This window comes from Alligator sinensis, unplaced genomic scaffold (assembly GCF_000455745.1).
Source record: "Alligator sinensis unplaced genomic scaffold, ASM45574v1 scaffold65_1, whole genome shotgun sequence".
In the NCBI taxonomy this organism is placed as follows: domain Eukaryota; kingdom Metazoa; phylum Chordata; order Crocodylia; family Alligatoridae; genus Alligator; species Alligator sinensis.
The window spans coordinates 2,509,086-2,534,704 of record NW_005842037.1 but is presented as its reverse complement, the minus strand read 5'-3'; the positions used below and the strand labels follow the sequence as shown (position 1 = coordinate 2,534,704).

Genomic DNA, 25,619 nt, shown 5'->3' with positions numbered 1-25,619 from the left:
AATAACAATATAAAACTGCGTTGAGTCTGTTCCTCTCACCCAGTTCCTTATATGTTTTTGCTGACCTGGAGGAATCAGTCTGTGCTTCCAAAGCACAAGTGAGATTCCTTTCTGGCGCTAGGGGGAGGGCAGCACAGCAGCAGTGCAGACACTGTTCTTCACCTATGATACGGGACATTTTCCTCAAGGTCTGGCAGAAATAAAGAATCCAACCAGCCAATCGCACTGGAGCAGAGTTTTTCTTGGAGACTTACAGGGGAACAGTAACAGCATAACAAGTTATTTGTCTGCATAAGAGGCTGTCTCTGGGTAGGGGAAGGGTGGGAAATGCAGGGAGAGTGTGATTCAGCAAGCTGAAAATAAATCCCTGCAAGATGTGAATATTTAAGTGTTTATAACTGAGAAGTGTGTGAATTGTCTTTCACTTAGAATATACAAACCAGCTTCTCACCGCTTTCCCCCATTTCTTACACCTTCCTAAAAAACAGACTTTTAACATCAGTAACCATTATTATTTGATGGTCTATTGTTTGTTTTCTATAATTCAATGTGCTGGACTTTTTCCAAACATTAATGAAGGCACAGACCTCAAATTGCATATGGAGGCAGCTCTGTACCAGTGCTCCTCAATAAGTGGAAATTTGTTATCATTTATATGATTTTTCAAAATGGCTGTTTGCAACAGGAATTCAAAACATTTTCAGGAAACAGGGATTGGATCTGCATTTTACATATGGGCTTTCGAGGGATGATGTAGCCATAAATGTCACCATTTTAAGCACTGTTTTTGTTTACCTACTGCAGATGCAGACATATTCTTTCTAAAGGCTGGCTAGCATAGTTAGAGAAAATATATTTCCCATGAAATCCCTCTCTCTGTTTCCTGTATCTTAGTTTAAAAGGATCCAATATTTTCTGTAACTTGTAGGCATATATGGTGCTGGCCTAGAGTCACGTATACATCTATGCATCCTAGATATATATATAGTCATTATGCTTGAAACCAGTCTAATTTTTCAAGAATACATCGAGATGCTCGCAGTTCACAAAGCTTTTTTGTAACAGTAGCTTACTATATGCTGAATATCATTTTAGTTCTGAAATTCCTTACTCTCTGCCAGATCACTTCCTCTTTTGTAGAAGTCAGCAGAAGAGAGCTAGGGAGATGCAAATTATTACAAATTTTCTTATGCAAGTTTTCCAAAAAGCTGTTCCATGCTGGAGCTTACAGAAAGGGTAACTTCAGGTTGTTACCTTTTAGTAGGTTACTTGTGAGTTACCCTGTGGTAGAAGGATGATGTGAACATCCGTCACCTGGCTGTTCCTCTGCCTGTCTTGCAGATCAGCTATCTTCTGAGATGTGGATTCTTGGCCACTGGGTCTATGAGAGAGAATGCTGTTGAAGGTAGCTAGCATCTCCAGATATGTGCGTTCAGGGAAGACAGGCAGATGGAGCATCTGCGGGATGTGTGATTATTCATGTAGCGTACAATGGATGTCAGTGGAGTTCTTAGAGTGCAGGACTGGTCCCTCTGTTTGCATTTTAGAAATCAGGGTGTTACTTTTCTTATATAGCAATTGCTTTTACATCATTCCTTCTGCATTTGTCATGTCTAAGGGAAAATCACTGTTAGGTAGAACTGATGACAGTTTGTGCTTCTGTTCCAAGCAGAAATTGTGAATAATACATTTTTTAACATTTCTGTGAATATTTTTAGGTATGGCTGACTCTAGCAGATCACTACTTACATAGTATAGCAATCGACTGGGATAAAACTATGCGCTTCACCTTCAATGAGAGAAGTAATCCTGATGATGATTCCATGGGTATTCAGATTGTAAAGGTAATGGCACCTCAGCCTATCTACTCATAATTATTTACAGCAAAACCTCCTCACACTGAGCTCCCCCAAAGTGCTCCCCACTGGAACTGCAAGCTAGAATCCAACCCACTTAGTCTCCTTTGTCACACCTGTATAACACACATCATAAATCTCTGGGGTGATTGAGGAACAACTGTGCTGGTCCACCTGTCTTCATTTCTTCCTCAGTTCTCTGAATGTATGCTAGAGAGAAAATCCTCAATTCCTATTTGGAGAATGGAAAAATCTGTGCATGTAGTGAATCCTTCATGTAGAAGAGCTTTTACTGAAGATAGATTTTTTTCTGAATGAACTGCTTGTTCATTGTTATTTCCTGGCAGATGGAGATGGCCAGCTGTCTAATGCACCTTTTCTATCTGTGTATTGCATTTCCCTATGTTCATTTAATTGCGTACTGTATTCTGAGTCACGTAAAGCTTACAGTTCAGAGTCTGACTTTTTGTTAAATAAATATTTGAGACCTGCTAGAAGCAATGGTTCTAAAATGTAAGGGATACTTGCTTGATTGTTAGCACTTCCAAACTAATAACGGGCTAACAAGCTTCTAATTTAGGTTTTGCTTGTATTTTACCAAGATAGGCTCTGGTACTAGTCAGTGCTGTAATATAGTAACTGGCCATATTTTCACTGAACCTACCATAGTGAAATAGACTTCAGCCTGTGATATGTTTCAGTTATTTGGCATTTTTGTTTTAAGAGTAGGTGCTAGTTTGGGGAGGAGGTGATTTCAGGGTATTATGTATATATTTCTAGTGTTTTGCAGCCTACAGTGTTTTACATGGATAACTTCATGAAAAGATCATCTATCCATTTCATTTTTACTTTAGCAAGTGTGCACCTCATGCATGCCTTTAGGTTCCTAAATAATTGTTTGAAAAACACCATGTGTACTTCTGTATGTGTCCATGCTCCTTACACACAAATGAGCTAGTCTCCAGACTTGAATTTAAAAATCAAGTTTTTATTTTGATGATTCTCATTTTTCCTTTCATTCTCAGAGAAGGGTTTTTGTCTGTGTTTAAGTTCCAAGATAAAGCACAACTGCAAAATATGCAGTATTAATGTCTAGTTTAAAAGACCAGTGGTTCCTAAGACATAGACTTAAAATGTTTTTAGAAAATAGCATGATGACAGTATAACATTTTTATTTAACTCTAAGATTGAACTTGAAATTGTAGCAGTTAACTGTTAGTCATCCACAACCACCCACACTAGTCCTGTTGTCCAAACCAGACAGTGTTAAATCTGTATATGCCATTGACTGAAACCCGCACTACAATGCTTGCCCCATGTGTTGAGGTGTTGAAAACAGGAAAATTAAATATTTCCCTTTTAGGCTTCTGGTTAATATATGTGGATAAATTTTTCCAAAATCTTTTTTCTGGACTTTTCAGAAGTAAATAGCACCTTGAAGTAAATGGTTTTAAATTTTTTTGCTGCTATTGCATTTTACCTATTTGAAAGTAGCTCAAAACCCCATTGCCATTTGTGACAATTTGATATGAACCTCTTGTCTGGTAATTTACTTACCCAAGATTTCTCAGATGCATTGTTTGGTTTATAGAGTGGTCTCTTCCAGACCCATTTTTCCAGCCAGGTAGACAGAGAAACAATGAGTTTAAATGAGCCAGGGGCTCACCTTCTGTTAGACCCCAGGGATCTCCTGGAGAACCTTCCTTTGCTCAAAGTATTTCACTTCTTCAATAAACTCAGCATCATAAAAGAAAACACACATCTCTAAGGAGTGGCAAAATGATATTGAGTATAAATGCATGGGTATGGTTGGCAAAGGTCTCCAGGGCTTGTGAAATAGGACAATATCTCAAATATCTTTCCTATTTTAGGATCTTCATCGAACTGGCTGTAGTTCTTACTGTGGCCAGGAGGCAGAACAAGACCGAGTCGTATTAAAACGGGTTCTGTTGGCCTATGCCAGATGGAACAAGTCTGTTGGTTATTGTCAAGGCTTTAATATACTAGCGGCACTGATTCTGGAGGTAATGGAAGGCAATGAAGGGGATGCCCTGAAAGTGAGTATTACTGCTTGTTGTGTTTCTAACAGGTGTGGTGTGAGAATTACCTTTAAATAGGGACCTGCTATAAACCAGTAATTTTCCACCTGGGCACCATGGCATCCTGGGATGCCTTGAAATCATTTCAAGGGTGCTGCAGGGTACTGTACAATGTTAGCACTGTTAAGTGTGCAGACACAAAACCCAGAAATTTCAAATAGGAATTTGTGCGGGCTGCCTCCTGATCTCGTCCATGTCGCCACGTGCGAGCCGGGAGCGATATGCAGACCCGTTTTTGCGCACGCGGGCTGTGGCCAGCAGCCCAGGCACGTGGGGTTGAAGAAGACAGGTGGCGAGCTAGAATTAGTTACGGACGCGTAATGGTTGATTAAAAGATTGTTTACTTACACCAAAGATGGTCGTGGTGTAGGCTGGACAGTTTTCCAGGCTCAGCTCAGCTTAAATCCTCATTAGAGGACTCCGACAATTGACCCCGGAGTGGTTGAAGCTCCGTGGGTTCGGCTCGGTAATTGGCCCCGGAGTGGTTGAAGCTCTGCGGGTTTGGTAGTTTCAAAGGAAAGGGATACGTCTTAGGATTGCGCTCGGCGACGGGGAGAGGCTAGAGGCCGTTTGGCCCCCAGAGTGGTTGAAGCTCCGTGGGTTCGGTAAATAGGCCCCCGGAGTTGTTAAGACTCCGTGGGTTTGGTAAATCGGCCCTCTATTGCCCTCTTAAGGAGAAGAAAAAGTTGGGTTCGAAGGGATTAGCAGCGCTTAGAAATCTTCACCCTCTTTCTCCCAAACTCCAATTGCTTTCTCTCTCTCTCTCTCTCTCCAACTTGGGCGGAAACCACCCAAGCTCTTTATACGGCTAGCAAGCCAATCGCTAGCCGTCATGTGTGCCTATATTAAGATCGGCCAATAACGTGGCGCAAATCTTAATACAAATGGCGGGAACTCCTTTGCACCGTGCATCACTATGATGTAAAAGAAATGTACCATGCAAAGAAGGCTATAAACGGCGGGAAATACTCTTTTGCACGCGGGTTCTCCTATTGCAAAAGAAAACTCCACCGTGTAAAGAAGCTGCAATTTGGTGGGAATATAATTTAGCGGTGCCGAAGCGCACAAAAACAAAAAACCACAACTTTGGGTTGTGACAGAATTCATAATGTTAAAAACATTCTGACCTTTGGTGTTTTTGAGTTTTTTGCAGCAAATGATTTCTCTTATTATTTTTCTGTATTCAAAAACGGAGCAAAAGCTAAGAGTTGATCTTTTTCTAGCGGTGCCTTGAGTCCAATAAGGTTGAGAACCACTGGTGTAAACTGTTGGATTAATTTGCAGACAACTTAAAACAGCAAGTCACAGGAATGAACTGCTTGATTCTTATCAATGCATTGTTCATTACCTCATTTAACTTAAACCTCTTTTAAATGTCACCCCTGTTAATATTTGCCCAGATAATAGGTGACATCTTGGCTCCAATGAAATAAATAACAAAACTCCTATTGACTTGGTTTAGGGGAGCCAGGATTTCACCCAGTGTGCTGATTGCACACTGCCAAACTGGCCCAGGAACCCTACCCATCACCTTCTCAGCAGCCAAAACCCTTCTGTTGAGAACTTCATTTATGCACTACAATTATGTGCTATTAAAATCATGACAGATGTTTGGGTTGACAAATCATGAGGTCAGCATAAAGCAAATATAATTTAACATCAAAATAGCATATGACCTGCTATGCAGACTGTATCATTTCTGCATGTAAATAGAATCCTGCCCTTTTAATTTAAATGAAACTGGCACATGATTTCAAGGGAGTCACAAATTTGGTATTAGGATCTGGTTTAAAATTTGCTATTTTTCAGGAGTTCTTTGCAGGACAGATTTGTAATGTAAATTAGTTTATAATGGAGGTTGAATTAAGGGTATAGTGGAGATTGAAAAGGGGTCATTGTCCTCAGAGAGGCTGGGGAATTTAGGTATTATTACTAATCTTAGAAGCTACAGGCAGAATTATAGTAGAGAGAAGAAGTTAGCTGTCTTAGTCTGAAGTCAGGCAAAGGCAGGGTAGATATGAACCTTATAATCTAACTAAGAGATATATATGGCATCAGCTTTCATGAACTCAAGCTCATTTAATCAGATGCTGTGAAAGGCAAGCAGGGCTGTGTGAAACGGCTATGTTTTGTTTTGGTTTCGGATTCAGCGTTTTTGAGGGACAGAGATTCATTTCGGTGTTTTGGATCGCTGTCCTGTTTCAGTTTGACCGAATCTGTTTTGCAGTTCTGACACCGTTTCAGTGTTTTGGCCATAGGCTATAATGGGGAATCACTAAAATGCCTATATCTTTGTCATTTCCTGCCTGATTCAGATGAAAATTGCAGGGATGGTAGCCCCTTCTAAGGGAATGAAGCCTGGCAAGTTTCAAGGAGATAGGTGCAGGGATTTTTGTCAAACTGCACTTCAAAATGTTCAAAGCAAAACTAGTATTGTTTGCCGACAGCATGCTTTCATCCCCCACACAGATCCAGGGGCCTACACCCCTCAGAGTCCAGCACAGCCCTGCAGCTGTCCCGGGGGGTGAAGGCCCCCACATCTGTGTGTGGGATGACAGCAGGCTGCCACTGCTGGCTAGGGCCAGCACCAGCACTTGGTTCTTCCCAGCGCTCGGTGTGGGTTGCGCCGGGCATGCTCGGGTGCTGGCACTGGCTCCAGCCTGCAGCAGCAGCATGCTGTTATCTGCATACTACACAGTCGGTGAGTGCAGAACTTTAAAAAAAAAATAAAAAAATTCCTGCGCTCCCCAGCTGCAGCAGTGGTGATCGGGGCCTCTGGGGGCTTGTGTCAGAGCCCCTCAGTGCAGCACACGGCAGTGGGGATCCACCCCCCCCTCCTGCCACACCATGTGGCAGGTGCGCCCTCAGGGGCAGCACGGGCCGGTGGGGCCCCCCCCCCCCCTCCTGCCACACCATGTGGCAGCTGCCCCATGATGTAGGTGCAGCGTGGGTTGGCAGGGCGCTGCGCGCTGTCTGGGAGCTGGGGCAGCTCCACTTGTCAGCTGGAGCTCCTTGTTCAATTCCCCAGCTCTCTGATCATTCCCTCAGCTGTTTCCGGGGGGATGCGGACCCCTTGATCTGCGTGTGGGGTTTCAGTAGGCTCCTGCTGCCGGCTGGGGACAGCCCAGAGCCATCACCATCTGGCAGCCTGATGTCATCCTGCATGCAGATCCAGGGGCCCACACCCCGCAGAAAGAGCTGGGGGAAGCAGTCAGAGAGCTGTGGGAAAGATTGGGGAGATGGGGAATCTATCTGGGAGCTGGGGGAATGTTCAGGTCCCTGAACATTCCCCCAGTTCCTGGTTCGATTCCCCAGCTCTCTGACCATTTCTCCAGCTCTTTCCCAGGGGCACGGGCCCCCAGATCTGTGTGCCGGTTTTCGACAGGCTGCTGCTGCAGGCTGGGGGCCAGTGGTGGCACCGCAGTCTTCCCAGTGCTCGGGGCAGGCTGCACCAAGTGGCTGCCACTGGCCCCAGCCTGCAATGGCAGCCTGCTGAAACCCTGTGCACAGATCCGGGGTTCTTCCCACTCTCTTCCCCCTCCTTCCTAGTTTTTATTTCCCTGCAAGCCCAGCTCCAAAATGTCAAAATTATCCGAAACATGTCTAAAACATTTCGGAACCTTCCATTTCAATTTGGATTTGGTGTTTCGGGTGCTGAAACAGCCCAAAACACCTCTAAAATGAAACGGCTGCCAAAATTTTGCACAGCCCTAGCAAGCATAGAGAAGTGTATAAGTGGATCAGAATCCAGCATGGTATAAAGGTCTTGATGAGTAATGTCTGATACTTTGCTTTATCCTATAGACTTATTTAAGATACTAGGAAAATACTAGTGATCCCACTGTATGACAGAAGTAAATTTGCATTGCATCATTCTTGTCCCTAGTGACTGCCTTGTGTGATTGCCTTAGTAATTTACTGCTATTGTGTGTCTCACGACAACCACATATTCCTCAAGTTTTTTTTAAGGGAAGGAGCTCTTTGGACATTTTTGACAATTTGCAGAAACTCTATGTTACTTATGAATTCCACTTTGGTATTATGAATTCTTTGCATGCATATGTTTTATTACTGTCTTTTTCTTGTGTAAAGTGTCATGCTCTGTCTGTTAAAGAGACACAAGACTGGCACCAGCATGTCTACCTGTAAAGAGAGATAGAGGTAGTTATGCATCTCTGATTTAGTTAGTCTATAAGGTACATTTCTACTCTGCCTTCTACTTGTAACTATGTCAGTCATTAAAGATTATCACTGTCTGGAGAAATCAAACCTGAGGACAATAATGGGTAGCTAGGTAAAACCATTTTTACCCCCAGCCTCACTCTGGAGAGCTGGGGTTTAAAAGGCTGGAATTCTCCCCAAAGAAAAACAGTGGTCAGTTTTAGCACTGGATCTAAAAAGATAACAGCTGGAGGGCTTCAGAGAGACAAAAGAAGCATGGACAGGAGATAAGACCAAAGGGTCATACTTTCACAGCAGAGGGGTCAACCAAGAAAAAGGAAGCAGGAAAGGGGAGGGTGCAGAGATTCCTTGCTTTGGAGGGGAAACCATGTGAGGTGAAAGGATCCTGAACTTCCCAGATGACTTTGAATCTACGCTCAAAGAACACTTAAGAGTGGTGAGGAAAATGAAGGGAAATACAGGTGCTCAGTGTTTTGTGTATTTCTTATGCTGATACACTAAGCAATGAATAGTTTTGAAACATTTGCAAAGTCCAAGTGTGTCTCCATTTCCACTATGACATATTACCTTTTCAGGGACAACAGTAAGAGGCTGAAGTTCTGGGAAAGTATATTTTAGGTCCGTGCAAGGTTGGGGTGGGGAGAGTCCTGGGAGTCTAAAAGAGCTAGATAGATTTCTACGAATGGGATAACAAACAGAGCCCATATCCAGAAAGTAGCCCAGAGAGGATGAGGAAAGGGGTAGTGCTACAGTGTACTCAGAATCAGGAGTCCAAAACCATACGGATTTAGCATAATGGGACACACATGGCAGCTTGGTAAGTAAGTATTCAGTCTGGGGAGCTTTACTCAGGCTGTGACAATGCTCTGCTGCTAAGGGTAAGCCTGTTGGTGTTAAACCAATTGCTCCATAAAACCGTTGTGCTGCGTAAAAACCAATACATTCAGCAAATTAAATAAATTTAACTTAAACAGAAGTGGCTAAGGTAGGTATGAGTACACACAGTTTGTGTGGCTAGAAACAGTTGAAATGTGCATTATTCCTATAGCTTTAAAAAAACCCTTTTAAATCATAACAGATTAAACAACTCATTGGCACAAGAAAAAGTGTTACAAAATTGAACAACAATCAGAAAAGTTATCATCTCTGGAAAATGCCACAGAATCTTGAAGTAATATCAATTATGAAACAGGAGATAGAATTAATTGTTTGTGAGTATATGTGATTTTTTTAAAGATAATGATTCACAGGTGAAGTGATGAGAAATCGGAAGATATTTATTGAAGGAAAATATATTGACGTTTTGATTAATGTCATTAAATTAATTTACCTTAAAATGTTCAGAATTTGATTAAAGAAATGAGATTTTTTTTTCAGGAGAGAATCATAGTATGCACAGAAGACTTAATAATGTAGCTTGAGACATACAGGACTCATTCCTCCTTGCATATAATATTTTAATCAGCCTACTTCTGTGAAACGCTGAGAAATGTAAAGGACCCCTCCCCCCTAAAAATGCTTAAAATTATTCATTATTTGCATTATCAAATGCTGAGGTGACCATTCATGGACCAGAAACCCACTGTTTGAGAAGCTAGAAAAACAGGGATTCAAAAGACAGCTCCAGCCCCACAATCACCCATGATGCCCAAGTTACAGTCCTGAATGACAGGCAGGTTGGGGTGGTGTCCATAGTGATCCACAAGAGAGATAGTGGGGAAGGCTGGAAAAAGGAAGAACAAAGTTGTGTTCTAGTCATGCTAAGATTTAGGTGATGGCTAGACCTCTACAAGGAGGGGCTGAAGAGTTTAATTTGGAGAGAAAAGGACAGGGCTAGGTAGTTGTGTGATTTGTCAGGATAGGGATGTGAAGACATGCATGTTCTTGGTACAAAAATAAATCTTGAATGCCTACAGTAGAGATAAATGCTGCTAGACTTCTTAAATACAATTCGCCTTGTATACAACAGCTTCTACCAAGACATTCATATATCTGTCTTTGATCCTTAAAAATTTCACAGTATATACAAATTATTTCCAGTGAAGTTAAACCTTCTATCTATACTTAAAATATGAATGTTGAATTATCTTGTTATATTGCTTATCTTATGATTTTATAGATGACAAAGTGAAGGTGCAACTTTCAGTGAAATATCACACTCACTAAAATGTGAGAAAAGTGCTTTTTTAAAGAGCAATATCATAATAATTTAGATGTTGACTTGACTATTAAGTCTTCCATTTATGATGTTTAAACTGTGTGGACATTTGCTTTAAGAATTTTTCAGCTTATCATCACAGTGTCTCCTAAACATGTATACAATAGGAATGGCAAAAAAAGTCTTTCTGAATGGAAAATGGTTTCCTATTTTGATGTGGCTTCCATTTAAACTGAATTAAGTTTAATCAGTTCATAATTTCTTAAAGTTATTCAGACTGTTGTTAGCAATGCAAACTAGGACAGTTGGGACCCAATTCTGCAAATGTTTTACATCCGGATGATGATACGTTACCATTAGAAAATATTGATCTGTGTCAGATGCCTAAAATTTAGTTCAGTGGACTAGACAATTTTAGTACAAAATGTGTATATATATATTATGCACAAGAGGTCTTTGCTATTCTTGGGAAATAACTGTTTACTCTAGCCTTATCAATCTAGTAAGTTTATGAACATATATTCAATTTAATCTCTTACAGATCATGATTTACTTAATTGACAAAGTACTGCCTGATAGCTATTTTGTCAATAACCTTCGTGCATTATCTGTGGATATGGCTGTTTTCCGAGATCTTTTGAGAATGAAACTTCCTGAACTGTCCCAGCACTTGGATATACTTCAAAGAGCAGCAAACAGGGAAAGTGGAGGTGGGTTCAACAAATACTGCTGAATTGTTTTTAATATCTGCTTCAGTAAGCACCAGATTTAAAAGCACAGCAGTATAAATATGTACATATTGTAGCTTTGAGAACAATAAACTTGAATTGTGTACTGGTAGGGTTCACTAATAGACTAAAACTGTTAACATGATGAGAGAGTTTTTAATACCGGTGACCTTAAATTAAACCTGCAGCTCTCTGGGGCACAGTAAATGGAAAAGCAATTTAACCCCAGAAGTGGCTGCAGACAGAGTTGGGTTAACAGAGGCGTAAGATGTAGACAACAAACTGAAGTCATTCAGCATGGGACAAAGGCTCTCCTGGGGGAGTTGTCTCTTGTCTTAGCACAAGTTATTTGTCTAATTGCATGGTCTTCAGCATCCTCCTCAGTTTCCTGGTGGAACCTGTACTTGAGTGTGGTTCCTCTCTGAAGCTCGATGGGCAATAGGCCAAATTGGCTGGTCATTATTTTTTTTGACTTAGATGTCTATTTACACACCGAGCAAAATTTCATTTTGAACATCAGAGCTACTTATTAATTGTTCCCTGAAAAACTGCTTTGCCCTTTGAGCTTCAATGCATAACATTCCCCACTCTCCCCTCCTCTCTCCTCCCCATGCCAGCATTGTGTAATTCACAAGCCCTAAGTTTTTATTATTCTAGAACAGGTGTGTCCAACCTTTTTGAATGTGGGGCTGGATCATGAACTTTTTATCACCCAGTGGGCTGGCAGGAGCAGGCACTCGTGTGGCCTGTCCAATCTGGCCGCGGCCTGGGGGCACAGGAGTCAAGGGGCACCGCCTGACCCCTCCATGTCCTCCCTGCCACATAGGCAGCCTCGAGGATGCTCCTACCCCTGCACGCCTGTGCTCAGCAGCCAGGGAGACATGCAGGGACCCTAGAGCGGGGTGCAGGACGTGCAGGGACACCCCCTTGCTCCCTCTCCCCTGGGGTAGCCTGAGCCCAAGCCCAGCCGTCAGGGCTTCCTACCTCCCCAGGGCCCGCGACTCACCACCCCCAGCGCGATGTCTGAGGGCACAGGGGTATGCGGGGAGGCGGAAGCAGTGCCAGCTTCCCGCCCCAACAGCCACAGCCATAGCAGCAGCGGAAGCAGCATCTCCCATGGGCCTGGCTGCAGCATCCCTCCGAGCCAGCATCCGCGCCCCCTGCGCCCGCTGCACCGCGACCTGCTCTAGCCCGTGCGACTGGCGGGGACCGGTGCAGGGCAGGGCTGGCATGCAAATGAGGAAGGGAGGGGCAGGGCTAGAAAGGGACACGGTGAAATGAGTGGGGAGGGGAGGAGCCGTACCGCTTCGGCAATGTCAAGCTGATGCGGTGCGTGTGGGAACCTTGTCCCTTCCCCAGCCCTTCAGCAGCCATTAGGAAGCTGCTGAGGGGCTGGGGGAGGGACAAGGGGTGTGAACGAAAGTGAACAGTGTTTTCCATCGCAGCACCTCGGGCCTCAGAAAATGGCTTGGCGGGCCACGTGGCGGCCCATGGGCCGAATGTTGGACAAGCCTGTTCTAGAAGCAAAAAACCCTTGAGATCCATGTTAGTGAAGTGTGATAATTCTTTTAAATAATTACGCCCTCTAGGACAATGCTTCTCAAACTTTTCCTTAGGATGAGCACATTCCCTTAGCGCGACCCCATTTCCTCAGCGTGGCCCCACATTTCAAACTTGTAGCCCTCCACCCCTCCAGGTGCCCCTCACTCCCAATCTGGAGCCCCCCACTCTCCTCAAGTGCCCCAGGGCCAGAGCCTGCAGCGCCCTGCCCCTCCAGCCTAGCAGCACCTGAGCCCCAGCTGCTGTCCACAGGAAGCAGCAGCTGCTGAGGCCAGAGCATGGAGCCCAGCTCCCTGCCCCTGTCCCTTTCCCGCAGGCGGCACAGTGAGAGCGGAGCCCATGAGGGGAGTATGTGGGCTGCCCAGTATACCCAGTATATGGGCTTGGGCTTGAGTCTCCCCACCCTACTGCCCTTCCCCCGGCCTCTGCAGCCCAGTGAGCAAGACCTGGTGTAGGAGAGAGCGCCACACCACGACCCCATCCACTGATATTGTGACCCATTTGGGGTTGCGACCCACAGTTTGGGAATCTCTGGTCTAGGAGGTAAGGAATCTTGTGATTAGGGTGTCTGAATGGGATAATTACTAATTAAGAAAACCTCTATTTAGTGTTGAGTGTCTTGACAAAGAAGTACTTTTGGAGAGCAGTAGTCAGTCCCTCCTGTTCTGACCTCCTTTGAATTGACACCAGTAGAATTCACTGATTATGCTTCAGTCATATCGACAAAGTGTAATTTCAGAATTCCATACTGAAAGAGTAAGTTTTTTGTGAAACTGTTAACAAACCAAGAGGAAAATTGAATATACTGCAGCTCTCTGCTATGGCAGTACAGTGAGATTTTTAACGTATTAGGCAATATTTGAAAGAGCTGCTCACCGTAGGGCACTTAAGAAACACTTGTCACAAACTTCTGCACATTTTAAATCTTCCAAAGTAATTCTAAATAATTTTTTCCACAAGCATTTGTGGAAAAAAGGCTTCCAAATATGAACTTCATGTTTATTAAGTTATCACTTAATAAACTACCTTCTTTATAGACATTTTCAGCACCTCTGCTACTGCTCAGAGCTTTCCAAAGCTACAGCAGAACAAAAAGTGACTAGATACATCAGCTGCAATCGAAGTATTTGCAGATTTTAGCATGCACTCTGCTACAGTTTGTACTCATTTTAGAGTAACAGTAAGAAACAGTAAACCATGAATGACTTGTCATGTTATTTTTTTTCCCATTTCAGGAGGTTATGAACCCCCACTAACAAATGTCTTCACAATGCAGTGGTTCCTGACCCTCTTTGCTACATGCCTTCCTAACCATACAGTTCTAAAAATCTGGGATTCAGTATTTTTTGAAGGTTCTGAGATTATACTGAGGGTAGCCTTGGCTATCTGGGCAAAATTAGGAGAGTAAGTAATTTTTTCTCTTTAATATAAGCGACATATATGTTTTGAATAAGTATTATTTGTAAGTGTACAGATTCAAAATTTTAACAAGAGATGGCCTGACAGGAAACTTACTTTTAAAATGGCCATGTAGGTGACAAGATGGTATGCCATAAAATGAACTCTTGGAAACAGCCTGATAATGGCATAAAGATGGGCAAGATGATCTAACTGGTTCTTTCCTTATCAAATTTTCATTGTCAATTACATACCATTAAAACATTTCTTTATATTAAAGAATTGGGTTTGATCTGACAAGCTCTCTGCACTTTCTAGAACACCAGATGAAGCCAGTAGGGGTCACGGTCATTGTCTGAAGCTGAAAAAGACTTTTTTTTTTTTTTTTGGCTATGTGCTCAATGTAAGTTTCAGTAGGTTTCTCTCTGCAAATACATGATAAGTGAGTACCAGCAGGCAAGTCTCTAAAAACCTTATCTGCTTCTAGAAGCAATTGCTTTAAAGAACATTGTAACTAAGATTTTTTTTAGGGCTCATGTCTATGGCCTGGGAAACCTGCAACATGCAATTTTTTTGACTTTGTGAGGGAACAGAAACTGAACGTGGATTTGTTTTTTATTTTATTTTAAAGGAGCCTCATAACCAAATGGTTCTTCTAAGCTGCTATGCTTATCACAGCAAGTATTTGCATTCCGAACAAAAGGGCCAGTCCCTATGAGCATTTGTCATTGAGTTCATGGGGAGCAGGAGCAGGCCAAGCTGCTGTTCGTTCAGTTGGAAAAGTACTGGAATCAGCAGCTGCAGCTAATGCTTTCTCCTGACACCCACCAGCTCCCACCCTCCTAGCAACAAACCTTTCCCTGAGGCTGCAATATTTACAGAGTTGAATCTAGAGCAGTATTCACAAAGGATTTTTTTTTTTTTTTATTAAAAAAAATAAACTACCACTAAAACTTCACCCACAGGTTTCCATCAGAGCTGGGTTTGTATCTTGCTTATTTAACCTAAAAAAATAATTCTGTTTCTTTTTTTAATTGGAAACTGGTGCCCAGTTAGCCACAATCTTCATTTAATTAATGAGCAAAGCCAGAGAGAATTGTTCACATTCACACTAAACCAGGCATAGTTATGTCATTGTTATTTTTAACTATAGTAGCTACAAAGCGCTGCTTCTGTCCCACAGTGCCTTCATGCACAGAGTTCTGTTTCTAAATATCTTACTTGGCATCAGGACATCTTGCTAGGTAGTACATAAACACAGAATGAAAGGAGTTCGCGGATGTGAAGTTTATCATAAAATCTAACTGAAGACAAGACTTCAACATGGAAATAACAAATAGTTGTCAGGAACAGGGGCAGAAGGATGAGGGAAACCTGGATAAGATACAGGGCAGTTGACTAAAATGAGCATTATCATGGCTGCCTGTGTAGCTGCTATTAGCTGTCATGATGGTAGAAGTAGACCTCAACAAAGGGTTGGAAGGAGAAGAAGAGAGCAATCCTCTGGACTAGTTTCAAGAGGAAGCCTCATAGAAAGCACAGAAGTGCTTTCAAGAGATGTGTGTCAGAGCAGGCTTGATTAATCAAGTCTGCTGGAGTGTGCTAATGAGCATGCTCCAGCAGCCTCTGTGTCTCCTGTATTCAGTGCTTCAAACTGGTGGCGGGGGCACTAAATCTCGTTAAACGAGCTTTAGCTAAAGTGCCCCCGCCACCATTTTCAAGCATGGGATGCTGAATACATGATATGCTGTGGGTCTTTAATTAAAGCAACTCTCAGACTGAGCCGCCCCCCGCTCTCTCCCTGCTCACTCCTGGAGCACATGTAAAGATGCCTTGTGGTATTTTAGTGTCTCACATTTTTAGTCCACCTTTGTAATCTAGTTTGCAAAGGTGCTTCACAAATGAATTCCTTTCATGATAATGCAGAGAATCGTTCTGTTTTGATATTGTAGCATAAATTCATTTGAGCAAGCCTAGAACTGCATGGATTCCAGACATGAATGTTTCCCCCCAGAATTCTATTAATATAAATACAAAGAAGCAGGGGAAGTTTTATCTCCGTTTTACAGTTCACCAAACACAAGTGAAGTGATTTTACCAAGGTCAAAAGCAGGTGCCTAGTTAATTTGGTACTTGACCCACTGAACTATAACTCTCTCTCAGAAATTTACACTCTCTAATACTATTAACGGTCAAAAGAATGTGCAGCATTAAAGGCTGAATGGTGTAGGCCCTTTGCATTTAAGTCTTCAGAAGATTGTGGTGAATGCTCTTTTTGAAAGGGGTGCTGCTTTTCTAGCTGATCATTATTTCTTGGCAATTGACCTTGCATATTGACATCAAATATAAAATTGTCAGAATAAAATATTTAGAGGCTGATTAGAGCTCTTAAGGCTTTGTATAATATCACAGTGATATAATGCAGACAATGTAGTTATAAATACTGCATTAAACATACATTGCCTTTATTCTTTTTCACTGATCATTGCCCTTTCAGCTAGAGCATATTGAGATTTGAGCACGTTCTAGCAGTTCTAGATTCTGATCATAATTCCTGAATTTAGACATTCACAGTAAATGGCTTCGGTCTCCTTTTTGTAACAGTGCTGGACAAAGGTGGTGGTTTCTTGCTGCACCAGCAACACACTTTCTGCCTAAAGAATCGTGTGTGGGGCGTGGGGGGGAGGGAGAGAGAGAGAGAGAGAAAAGAATAATAAATCCTCTACTCAGAAAATTCCTCACTTACCTCCTGTGTAAACAAGCAGGAAGGAAACTTAGAGTTCTTTGCTGAGCCAGGAGGCAAAAAAAAATTACAGTGGTTAGAGATCAAAAGGGTGCTGTTCAAAGCAGTGAAGTATTTTCAGGGAACTGACTTGCTAGACATGCTGGCTCAGTGAGAAGGCTGTCACCTTGCAGATGGGAGCTGGATCAGCAGATGTTAAAGTTCGATTATTTGGCATGACATAAAACACCTGCTCTGTTTTAAACAGTTGAAGACAAAGCCTGGAAGGAACCTGAGTTCCATTTACCATTCCCACAGGCAGCCATTCTCTAGGTATGCCTTTTCTTACTCTGTCAAATTATCTGGAATGATAATATTCATTCCATCCTGGTCCAGATGTCCATGATTTACTAAACGGATTCTCTGCAGAACCTCCCAATCTTCTCAAATGGTGACATCTCTCTGTTTCTTAGTTTTAGCAAATTTAAGTTGGTGGCATGGACATAAGGTCAGAATATCCAGGAGATGAATATATAATAGTTAATCCAGTGGTTCTCAACCTTCTTAGATTTGAAGCATCCCTCAGAAAATACCAGTGTTTAGCTTTCACTTGTCTTTTGACTATGAAAAAATACTAAAACAATTCTTCTGCAAAGAACTCAGAAAGACCACAACAGGTCAGAATGTTTCTGACACTGTAAATGCCTATTTGAAATCTATGCATTTATCTTGTTAATCATGTGTAGGTGTTTGCATACAGTGCTAACCCTGTGGCACCTTGGGATGCCAGAACACCCTGGTTGAGACTCACTGGATTAATCCATAGGATTAGGAGCCAAAAGAAACTGTTTATAATTCCAGTTTTACCAGTTTTCTTGCAAAGTGTTTGATAAATACTTATACTCTGTAAATTCCATGTATCTATATATGGGGATGATAATATTTACTTGCCTCTCAAGGATGCTGTGAAGTCAATGTTTGCAAAATGTGTTGATGTAGAATCATAGGAAATTAGAGTTGGAAAGGACCTCAGGAGGTTATCTAGTCCAACCCCCTGCTCAAAGCAGAACCAACCCCAACTAGATCATCCCAGTCAAGGCTTTGTCTAGCCGAGTCTTAAAAACCTTCAAGGATGGAGAATTCCATAACTTCTCAGGGTAACCTGTTCCAGTGTTTTACAACCCTCCTAGTGAGAGAGATTTTCCTAATATCCAACCTAAACTTCCCTTGCTGCAACTTGAGACCATTGCTCCTTCTTCTGCCATCTGCCACCACTGAGAACAGTTCAGCTCCATCCTCTTTGGAACCACCCTGTAGTTGAAGGCTGCTATTAAATCCCCCCTCAGTCTTCTCTTCCCCAGACTAAGTAAAACCAGTTCCCTTAGCCTCTCCTCAGCTGTCATGTGCCCCCTCCCCCCCAATTTTTGTTGCCCTCCGCTGTATGTACTATCTCCAATTTGTCCACATCCTTTCTGTAGTGGGGGGCCCAAAACTGGACACAGTACTCCAGATGTATTTAGTCTCACCAGTGCTGAATAGAGAGAATCACTTCCCTTGATCTGCTGGCAATGCTCCTAGTAATGTCATGCTGTTAGCCTTCTTTGCAACCATGGCATACTGTTGGCTCATATTCAGCTTATTGTCCACTGTAACCGCCAGGTCCTTTTCTGTAGAGCTGCTGCCTAATCAGTCGGTTCCCAAACTGTACCAGTGCATGGGATTGTTCTGTCTTAAGTGCAGGACTTTGGACTTGTCCATATTGAACCTCATGAGATTTCTTTTGGTCTAATCTTCCAATTTGTCAAGGTCTTTAAATGGAAGATGCTATATGAGAGCAAAGAAACTGTTTTTATTCTTAACTGATACATACAGATCTCATAACTTGTTCTTGATCTTCCCAAACTGTACCAGTGCATGGGATTGTTCTGTCTTAAGTGCAGGACTTTGGACTTGTCCATATTGAACCTCATGAGATTTCTTTTGGTCTAATCTTCCAATTTGTCAAGGTCTTTAAATGGAAGATGCTATATGAGAGCAAAGAAACTGTTTTTATTCTTAACTGATACATACAGATCTCATAACTTGTTCTTGATCTTCGTAAATTTCATAGATATTAGGGCTAGAAGGGACCTCGGAAGATCATCGAGTCCAGCCCCCTGCCCCAGGGGCAGGAAGTCAGCTGGGGTCAAAAGATCCCAGCAAGGTAAACATTCAAATGTTTCTTAAAGGAGTCCAGAGTAGGTGCTTGCACCACCTCTGGAGGCAGTCTGTTCTAGGCCTTGGGGGCTCAGACAATAAAGAAGTTCTTCCTTATGTCCAGCCTGAAATAGTCTTGGAGGAGTTTGTGACCATTTGACCTTGTCATCTGTTGGGATACTCTGGTGAACAGATGTTCCTCCAGATCCTGATGCACACCACTTATATACTTATAGGCAGCCACCAGGTCCCCATTGAGCCTGCACTTTTCCAGGCTGAAAAGTCCCATGGCTCTCAGCCTCTCATTGTAAGGCCTGTTCTCCTGCCCTCTGATCATGTGCGTGGCTCTCCTCTGGACTCTCTCAAGCTCCTTCACATCCTTTTTGAATTGTGGAGCCCAGAATTGGATTCAGTACTCCAGCTGTGGCCTCACCAAGGCCGAGTACAATGGGAGGATGACATCCTGGGATTTGCTTGATAAGCATTTATGAATGCAAGTCAAAGTTTTGCTCGCTTTACCAGCTGCAACATTGCATTGGTGGCTCATATTCATCTTGTGGTCAATTATGACCCCCAAGTCCCTTTTGGCCGTGGTGCTAGCAAGCATAGCACTGCTGAGCCTATAAACGTGCTGTGTGGGTTTTTTTTCCCCCCAGGTGGAGTACCTTTTATTTTTTGGTGTTGAACACCATCAAGTTTTCATCCGCCCATTTTCTGAGTCTGTCTAGGTCAGCCTGGATCACCATCCTGTCCTCAGGTGTGGTTGCTTTACCCCAAAGTTTGGTGTCATCAGCGAACTTGGCCAGTCCGCTCCCGGTACCAATGTCCACATCATTTAATAAAGATGTTAAAGAGTATAGGCCCAAGGATGGAACCACAGGTCCTGGCGCAACCATTATGATTTATTTACATCGACTACCACTCTCTGGGTCTGACCTCGGAGCCAATTCCCCAGCCATCGGACAGTAATGTAGCTGAGGCCGCAGTTGGCCAATTTTTCCATGAGATGATCATGGGACACCAGATCGAAGGCTTTTTTAAAATCAAGATATATGACATCAATCTCTTCTCCCTTGTCCAGGTGATATGTCACCTGGTCATAGAAGGAAATGAGATTGGTCAGGCAAGACCTACCTGCAACAAACCCATGCTGGCTGTCCCTCAGAATGTTGCCATCAGCCAGTTTATCAAGAATGGTCTCTTTGATAATTTTTTTCCAAAATCTTCTCTGGGTTAGAGGTCAGGCTGATAGGCCTGTAGTTTCCCAGATCTACTTTCCTCCCTTTCTTGAAGATAGGCACCACATTCGCCTTCTTCCAATCATCGGGCACTTCGCTAGAGCACCAGGAGTTCTTGAAGATGTGTGCCAGGGGCTGAGCTATGATGCCTCCCAGCTCCTTAAGTACCCTGGAGTGTAAACGTTCTGGGCCAGCTGACTTGAAGGTGTCCAGCCTCTCAAGGTGTTCCTTCATATGGTCTACACTGATGAAGGGTAACAATTCTCCCTCACCTTGGCCGTCCCGTACCGTATTGAGCAGGGCTGTCCCTTGGGGCTGGTGAAAAACCGATGCAAAATACCCATTAAGCAGGTTGGCTTTTTCCTGGACGTCGGTTGTCAGTTGTCCCATATAGTTTAGCAGGGGTCCAATGTTACCCTTGTTTTTCCTCCAACTCCCCACATATCTAAAAAAGGACTTTTTATTGTCTTTGAGAGCCTCTTATTGCCTTTTATTGTCTCTTGTAGATAGATAGTGATTTATCACCATAGTTCTGTCTTCGTTTTATTATACCTAAGTGGTTATCTGAAGATTGATCAAATGCTATTTCAGAAAAAAACAGAGGGAACTATATTCATTATTCTTCTTTCATGGACTTCTGAAGAAGTACATGGCATGTTCAAAAGCTTTTTCCATTTGATCATGCTAGTGCATCTGTTAATCAAACTCTGTTTCACAAGCTTTAACAGTACATTCCACTAGGCTGTTGTCCCCCTCCTGGGCACATTACATACAAAGTAGCAATTTGGTTTTTCCTCTTACATTTATACAAAACATTATAAAGTTGACATCCTTTCAGAGATTTGGCAGCAGGGTCTTAACTGCGTTGAATTCAATGCAGTACTAATGGTTTTGATTTTTAAAAGTAGCTTAAACTCCTGTTTCTTCCCAGCCATCTTGCTCTGTGGAAATTAAGAAATCCAGTCTTACTAGCAGTTTCCTGGCTAAGAGGGCAGGAACATGTTTCTCATTTTCTCTGTCTAGGAAGAGGGGATCTGTGGACTTTGACCTGGTGCATGCCCAAAGAGAAGAGAGAAGAGCCAACAGTATGCATATACATACCCAATGCCTCCAGTAACTGGCAATTTCATCTTCTGTGAGGGAATTTTATATTCCTTGGAATTCATTTAAAAACAGAAGAGGATCCTGTCTCTAGCAGTAAGGGCAACTGGGAGATATACTAAGAGAATAGTGCAACATACATCGAGACATTTTTCCTGTGGTCTGCACTGAGTAGTACTTTATTCATTTTTTTCTAATTCTACTAAAATATTTGCTTTGGGTCCAGACTGCCATACCAAGCAAAATGACAGTTGTGTGATGGGATAGTTGACCCCTAAACTGCAAAGGTCTGTTCAGTTAGTCTCTGCCTTCTACTGCATGTGAACCATAAGGTAGAAGCGTGTTAAGAGAGCCGAGAAATCTCTGCTCCTTTTTTTGAAGTGTTGGAGGAGCTGCTTTTTCTTTTCTAAAGGATTTGAGAGAAATTCTGCTGCTTCACTTAATACTCCATTTCTGACAATTTAAGGCTTGCACGCCCTTGGGGAGAAGATGGGATGGAGAGTTGCTGTCGGTCCATTTTCTTGTTATGACCCAGGGGTCACTGGTTCTCATAGAAAAAGAGCAGAGTGAGGAGGACCTGTGTGTGACTGGGTGTGGGGGAGTGAGTAAATATACTAGAAAAGAGAAGAATAAATGAAGTGTTGCTGGAAGAAGCAAAGAGATTTAAATCTATAGAAGGTAGCAGAGAACCGAACACAGGCTTTCTTGCAAAGCCTTTGAAGATTCAGAACACGGAGAGGACAAGAGAGGGGTTAAGGTATGAAGGTGAGAGGAGCAAACAGTAGAAATGAAAAATGACACAGGAAAAATGTACACCATTAGCAGGGATAGGAAAGTGAAGTGAAACAAATCAAAGAGAGATGGTAAAAGTTGCGGAAGTATTGTAAGTCACCATTTTAAAAACTTTAAATAGAAAGCTGATTGTCAACATATTGTAATTACATTCATTGGAATTTTTAAATTAAAAACATAATCCTTGTTGTACTCAGATTCTTATACCATGCGCAACACCAATGTGGTTCCAATTACTGCACTGCAGGTTGCTTTTTTCCTACTTCATGCTACCTTCAGTCTGAATTTTAGTAAAGTAGTCTCCCTTCTTTCCCGGACACTTGGTGCTGGTGACCACTGCATTTGGATTTCATAATGGGGGTGCAGTCAGTCATAGAGGGGCCATGCTATATACTTACCCTGCAGAAAATACAGCTAATTTTTAAAAATATTCAGTTAGTTTATATCACAAAAAATTATGTTGTGATTATAGGCAAATTGAATGTTGTGAAACTGCAGATGAATTCTACAGTACCATGGGCAAACTAACCCAGGAGATGTTGGAAGACAGTCTGATTGACAGCAATGAACTTATGCAGGTTAGTAAGAAGTGATTAATACTATAACGATTATTAGTATGTTTCTCTTCTTTAAACAGTTGTCAATTTCCTGTGTCTAAATAATAAGATTTTTGGTCAAATATTGTGGAGTCTTGAATTCTTCCAAGGACAAAAAACAATATCCTACTGTTAAACTTAAACATCAGCGAGGCAACTCCTCCATTTATGGTTAAAGTAAAAAAAAAAAAAAAAAAAAATCTTTTTTTTTTTTTTTTTTTTTTTTTTTAATCTATTATAAGCTGCTTGTAGAAAACAGTTGGGGCAGCTATACCCTGTGTCAGGGATTGTCTGGGAGCACTGCTATAAAAACTTGATCCATTCACTTGTTCCTGCTCCATGACTACTATGTACTGAAAAAAAATGTCATGTAACTGTCATTCTCATGAACACAGTGGCAACTGAGAAACAGAACACTGCGTGCATCCTAGCTGCATGCCAAAAAAGACCTACATGACAAATTTGCAGCATGTGGCTCATACAAAACAGGAGTGAGTGGGCAGGGCATGTGTTCACAGCGGCTATCCCTAGCACTGTCCAGAAATTCACTGACGCAGTCTCAGGCTCCGTTTCCAAAGGTGCTAGCCCAGTTTTGTATAAGTGGATGCACTGTCAACAACTTAATGTTTGAGTGTTGTATTTGATGTGATTAAATTTTGTGCATTCTAATCTTAATCTTATTTCCATCTCTTTCTGTTACATATTCATTAGAATGTATCCTTTTGACATTGTGGGTGATTTGATCAGCTAAAAAAATCCTTGTGCCACTTTAAAGTAATTGCATTATACTTTCTATTGTGAGCTGCAAATTGGGACAGATTGCACTGACTCTGCAACAAAGCTCCCATTGACCAGATTAGCATCTACTAACTAACTGGGTGCAATTATTGGAGTGAATAATTCACTTGTAATACTAGAGGGTGAGGTGGGATCTGACTCAAGAGTTCTGATCCTTAGAATGTCAATTTAGACTTCCTCAAAATAATAAGCCTGGAGAAGGTTTTTGTCATTCTTTTAACTAACATACTTGTTTTGAAAGCTTTTCTTGGCTACACAGGAGAATTCTCTTCTGAAGTTGGGCAAAGCATTGTGGTAAAGTTGAGTGGGAAAAATGGTAATTTAACAGAAATTGCTTTCTTTTTGCTTTGTGAAAAAGTATTAGGAATGGAAGATGTGAATAATTTGGCTTAATTTTGTTTTAATTGTTCCTTTGAATGGGATTTACCCCCACACATTTTTAAATTCGTGTTACAATGCTTCAAAAGGCAATGTTGAGGAGGAAGTGATAAATGTCAGTGCAAGCTGTTGCCTTCTTTGTACTCATTATGTTTCAGTGCCTTGCTTGATGTGCAATACAAAATCACGAAGTGGCCCTTGTTATACAAAATAATGTTGGTGAAGTTGCAGTGAGCTAAAGACTCAGGCACAGGGTTTTCCTTCCTAGTGTGTATCATGGAAGACAAACCACTGGTAACTAAAGAGAAAGAAAGATCTTTTAATCATTGTAAGCTATTAATGAAATTATCCTTTTTTATATTTAACTTGTTTTGATTAGCAATTTATTCTCACCTCAGCCAAAAATAGGAGGTGCTTAGTGCAAAGTACATACTTGCTGTGCAGTGCTGAGAGTAACCACTAAGGTTATTGCATAATGTTTTAGCTAATATAGGAGTTCACCATCTCTAATGCTTTTCCCTCCCAGAGCAGAAGGGTCTGCTTAATTGTTTTGTGTCGCAACGATGTAGCGATCTTACGTCTTAAAACATGAACTATTTTCTGTGCAAATGGAAACAGAATATTGAAAACAAAAGTTAAATAGTGAGAAGATCCACTGTAACACCTTTGCTTCTTCGACTACCGCTCCGGAGAGTACCCAAAGCAGGGTCTTCTCTCTCAATTCTCCGCCATTACTTGGTGTTAATAGAACTCTAAGGCGGGGTTCAGTGATGAGATGATGAATTTCTCTGCTACAGGTACTCACAGTCTGGATGTGGTTGATGATGGGGCTTCACCTCCCCTACACCCCAGCCACATGCCAACCATAGGTGTTGAGGCATTATGGTTGTATGCTGTAGCTTTGGCTACATCCAGTCCTGGCATTTGTTGCCCAGTGTTCCAACTTCCACTTCTTCTTCAGTGAATGGCTGGCTGGGTCAGATAGCGTTTCTCTGGCCCTCTCATGGCTGTCAGTCTGGTTCCTGCTCTCTAGGCCCTGCTCACCTGGGCAGGCTTTAGGTAAAGGGCCACTGAGGCCCTGGCCTTGGGGGCCTCTCTTAATCAAAGCTAATGTTATAAAAATCAAACAAACGCAAAAGCCTGTGTTCTGGAAGAACTAAAAATTAAGGCAAGTGCCCTGATTGAGTTATGCCATCCTCTTAACTCCTTATGGGAGCTGCCCCCCCAGGCCAGGCTGGACCCATTGCTCTGGCCTCTGCCTGTTGGGGCCTCCTTGCCCTGTGCTGGTGTGCCCCTAGGGGCCCTAGCACCCTGCTGCCATGGTGCCCCAAGAACACTCCTGCCCCAGCTCTGCTGGCCCGGAGGCAGTTCTCTCTCCTCTCCGTGCTGACACTCTGAGTACCTTTTACATTTCCTGCAGCAGCACCAGCAGCTGACATCATCAACTGGGCACCGCCTAGCTTGATTGACAGGGAGCTTCTAAATCATGGTGGTGGCACCGCACATTGCTGCAGTCCAGCTCTCCCTGCTCTAAAAGTAAATTCTCTTTCTGCTCAGCCCGTTTGGGGTTGACTGGGGTCCCTGGGGTACTTAGGGGACATATATCCTCCCTACTGTCACACCCAGTTTAATAGGTATATTTTATATTTTTTTCAGCTTCTTTAGAGGAGTCAACCAGAACTGATAATGAAGGAGCTATAGTCCATTTTACTCATAATTTATATATTTCCAAATCAGAAATGTAGTGGTGAATATTTGCTGAACATTGAGGTGATTCTGTCCTTGAGAGAAGTTTTGACTATAAGCCATTTGGCTGT

General features: G+C 42.4%; 1 protein-coding gene across 4 annotated transcripts in view; it reads left to right on the top strand.

The window, feature by feature from the left end:
* The window catches only part of TBC1D30 (TBC1 domain family member 30), a 98,622-nt gene that overhangs the window by 61,931 nt on the left and 11,072 nt on the right, over positions 1-25,619 (top strand). For all 4 annotated transcript variants that reach the window (XM_025202821.1, XM_025202819.1, XM_025202820.1 and 1 more), the window contains 5 exons: positions 1,719-1,844; positions 3,728-3,913; positions 10,837-11,005; positions 13,819-13,987; positions 22,503-22,608. In XM_025202821.1, the coding sequence (XP_025058606.1) occupies positions 1,719-1,844; positions 3,728-3,913; positions 10,837-11,005; positions 13,819-13,987; positions 22,503-22,608 (756 nt within the window). The remainder of the gene's footprint in view (positions 1-1,718; positions 1,845-3,727; positions 3,914-10,836; positions 11,006-13,818; positions 13,988-22,502; positions 22,609-25,619) is intronic.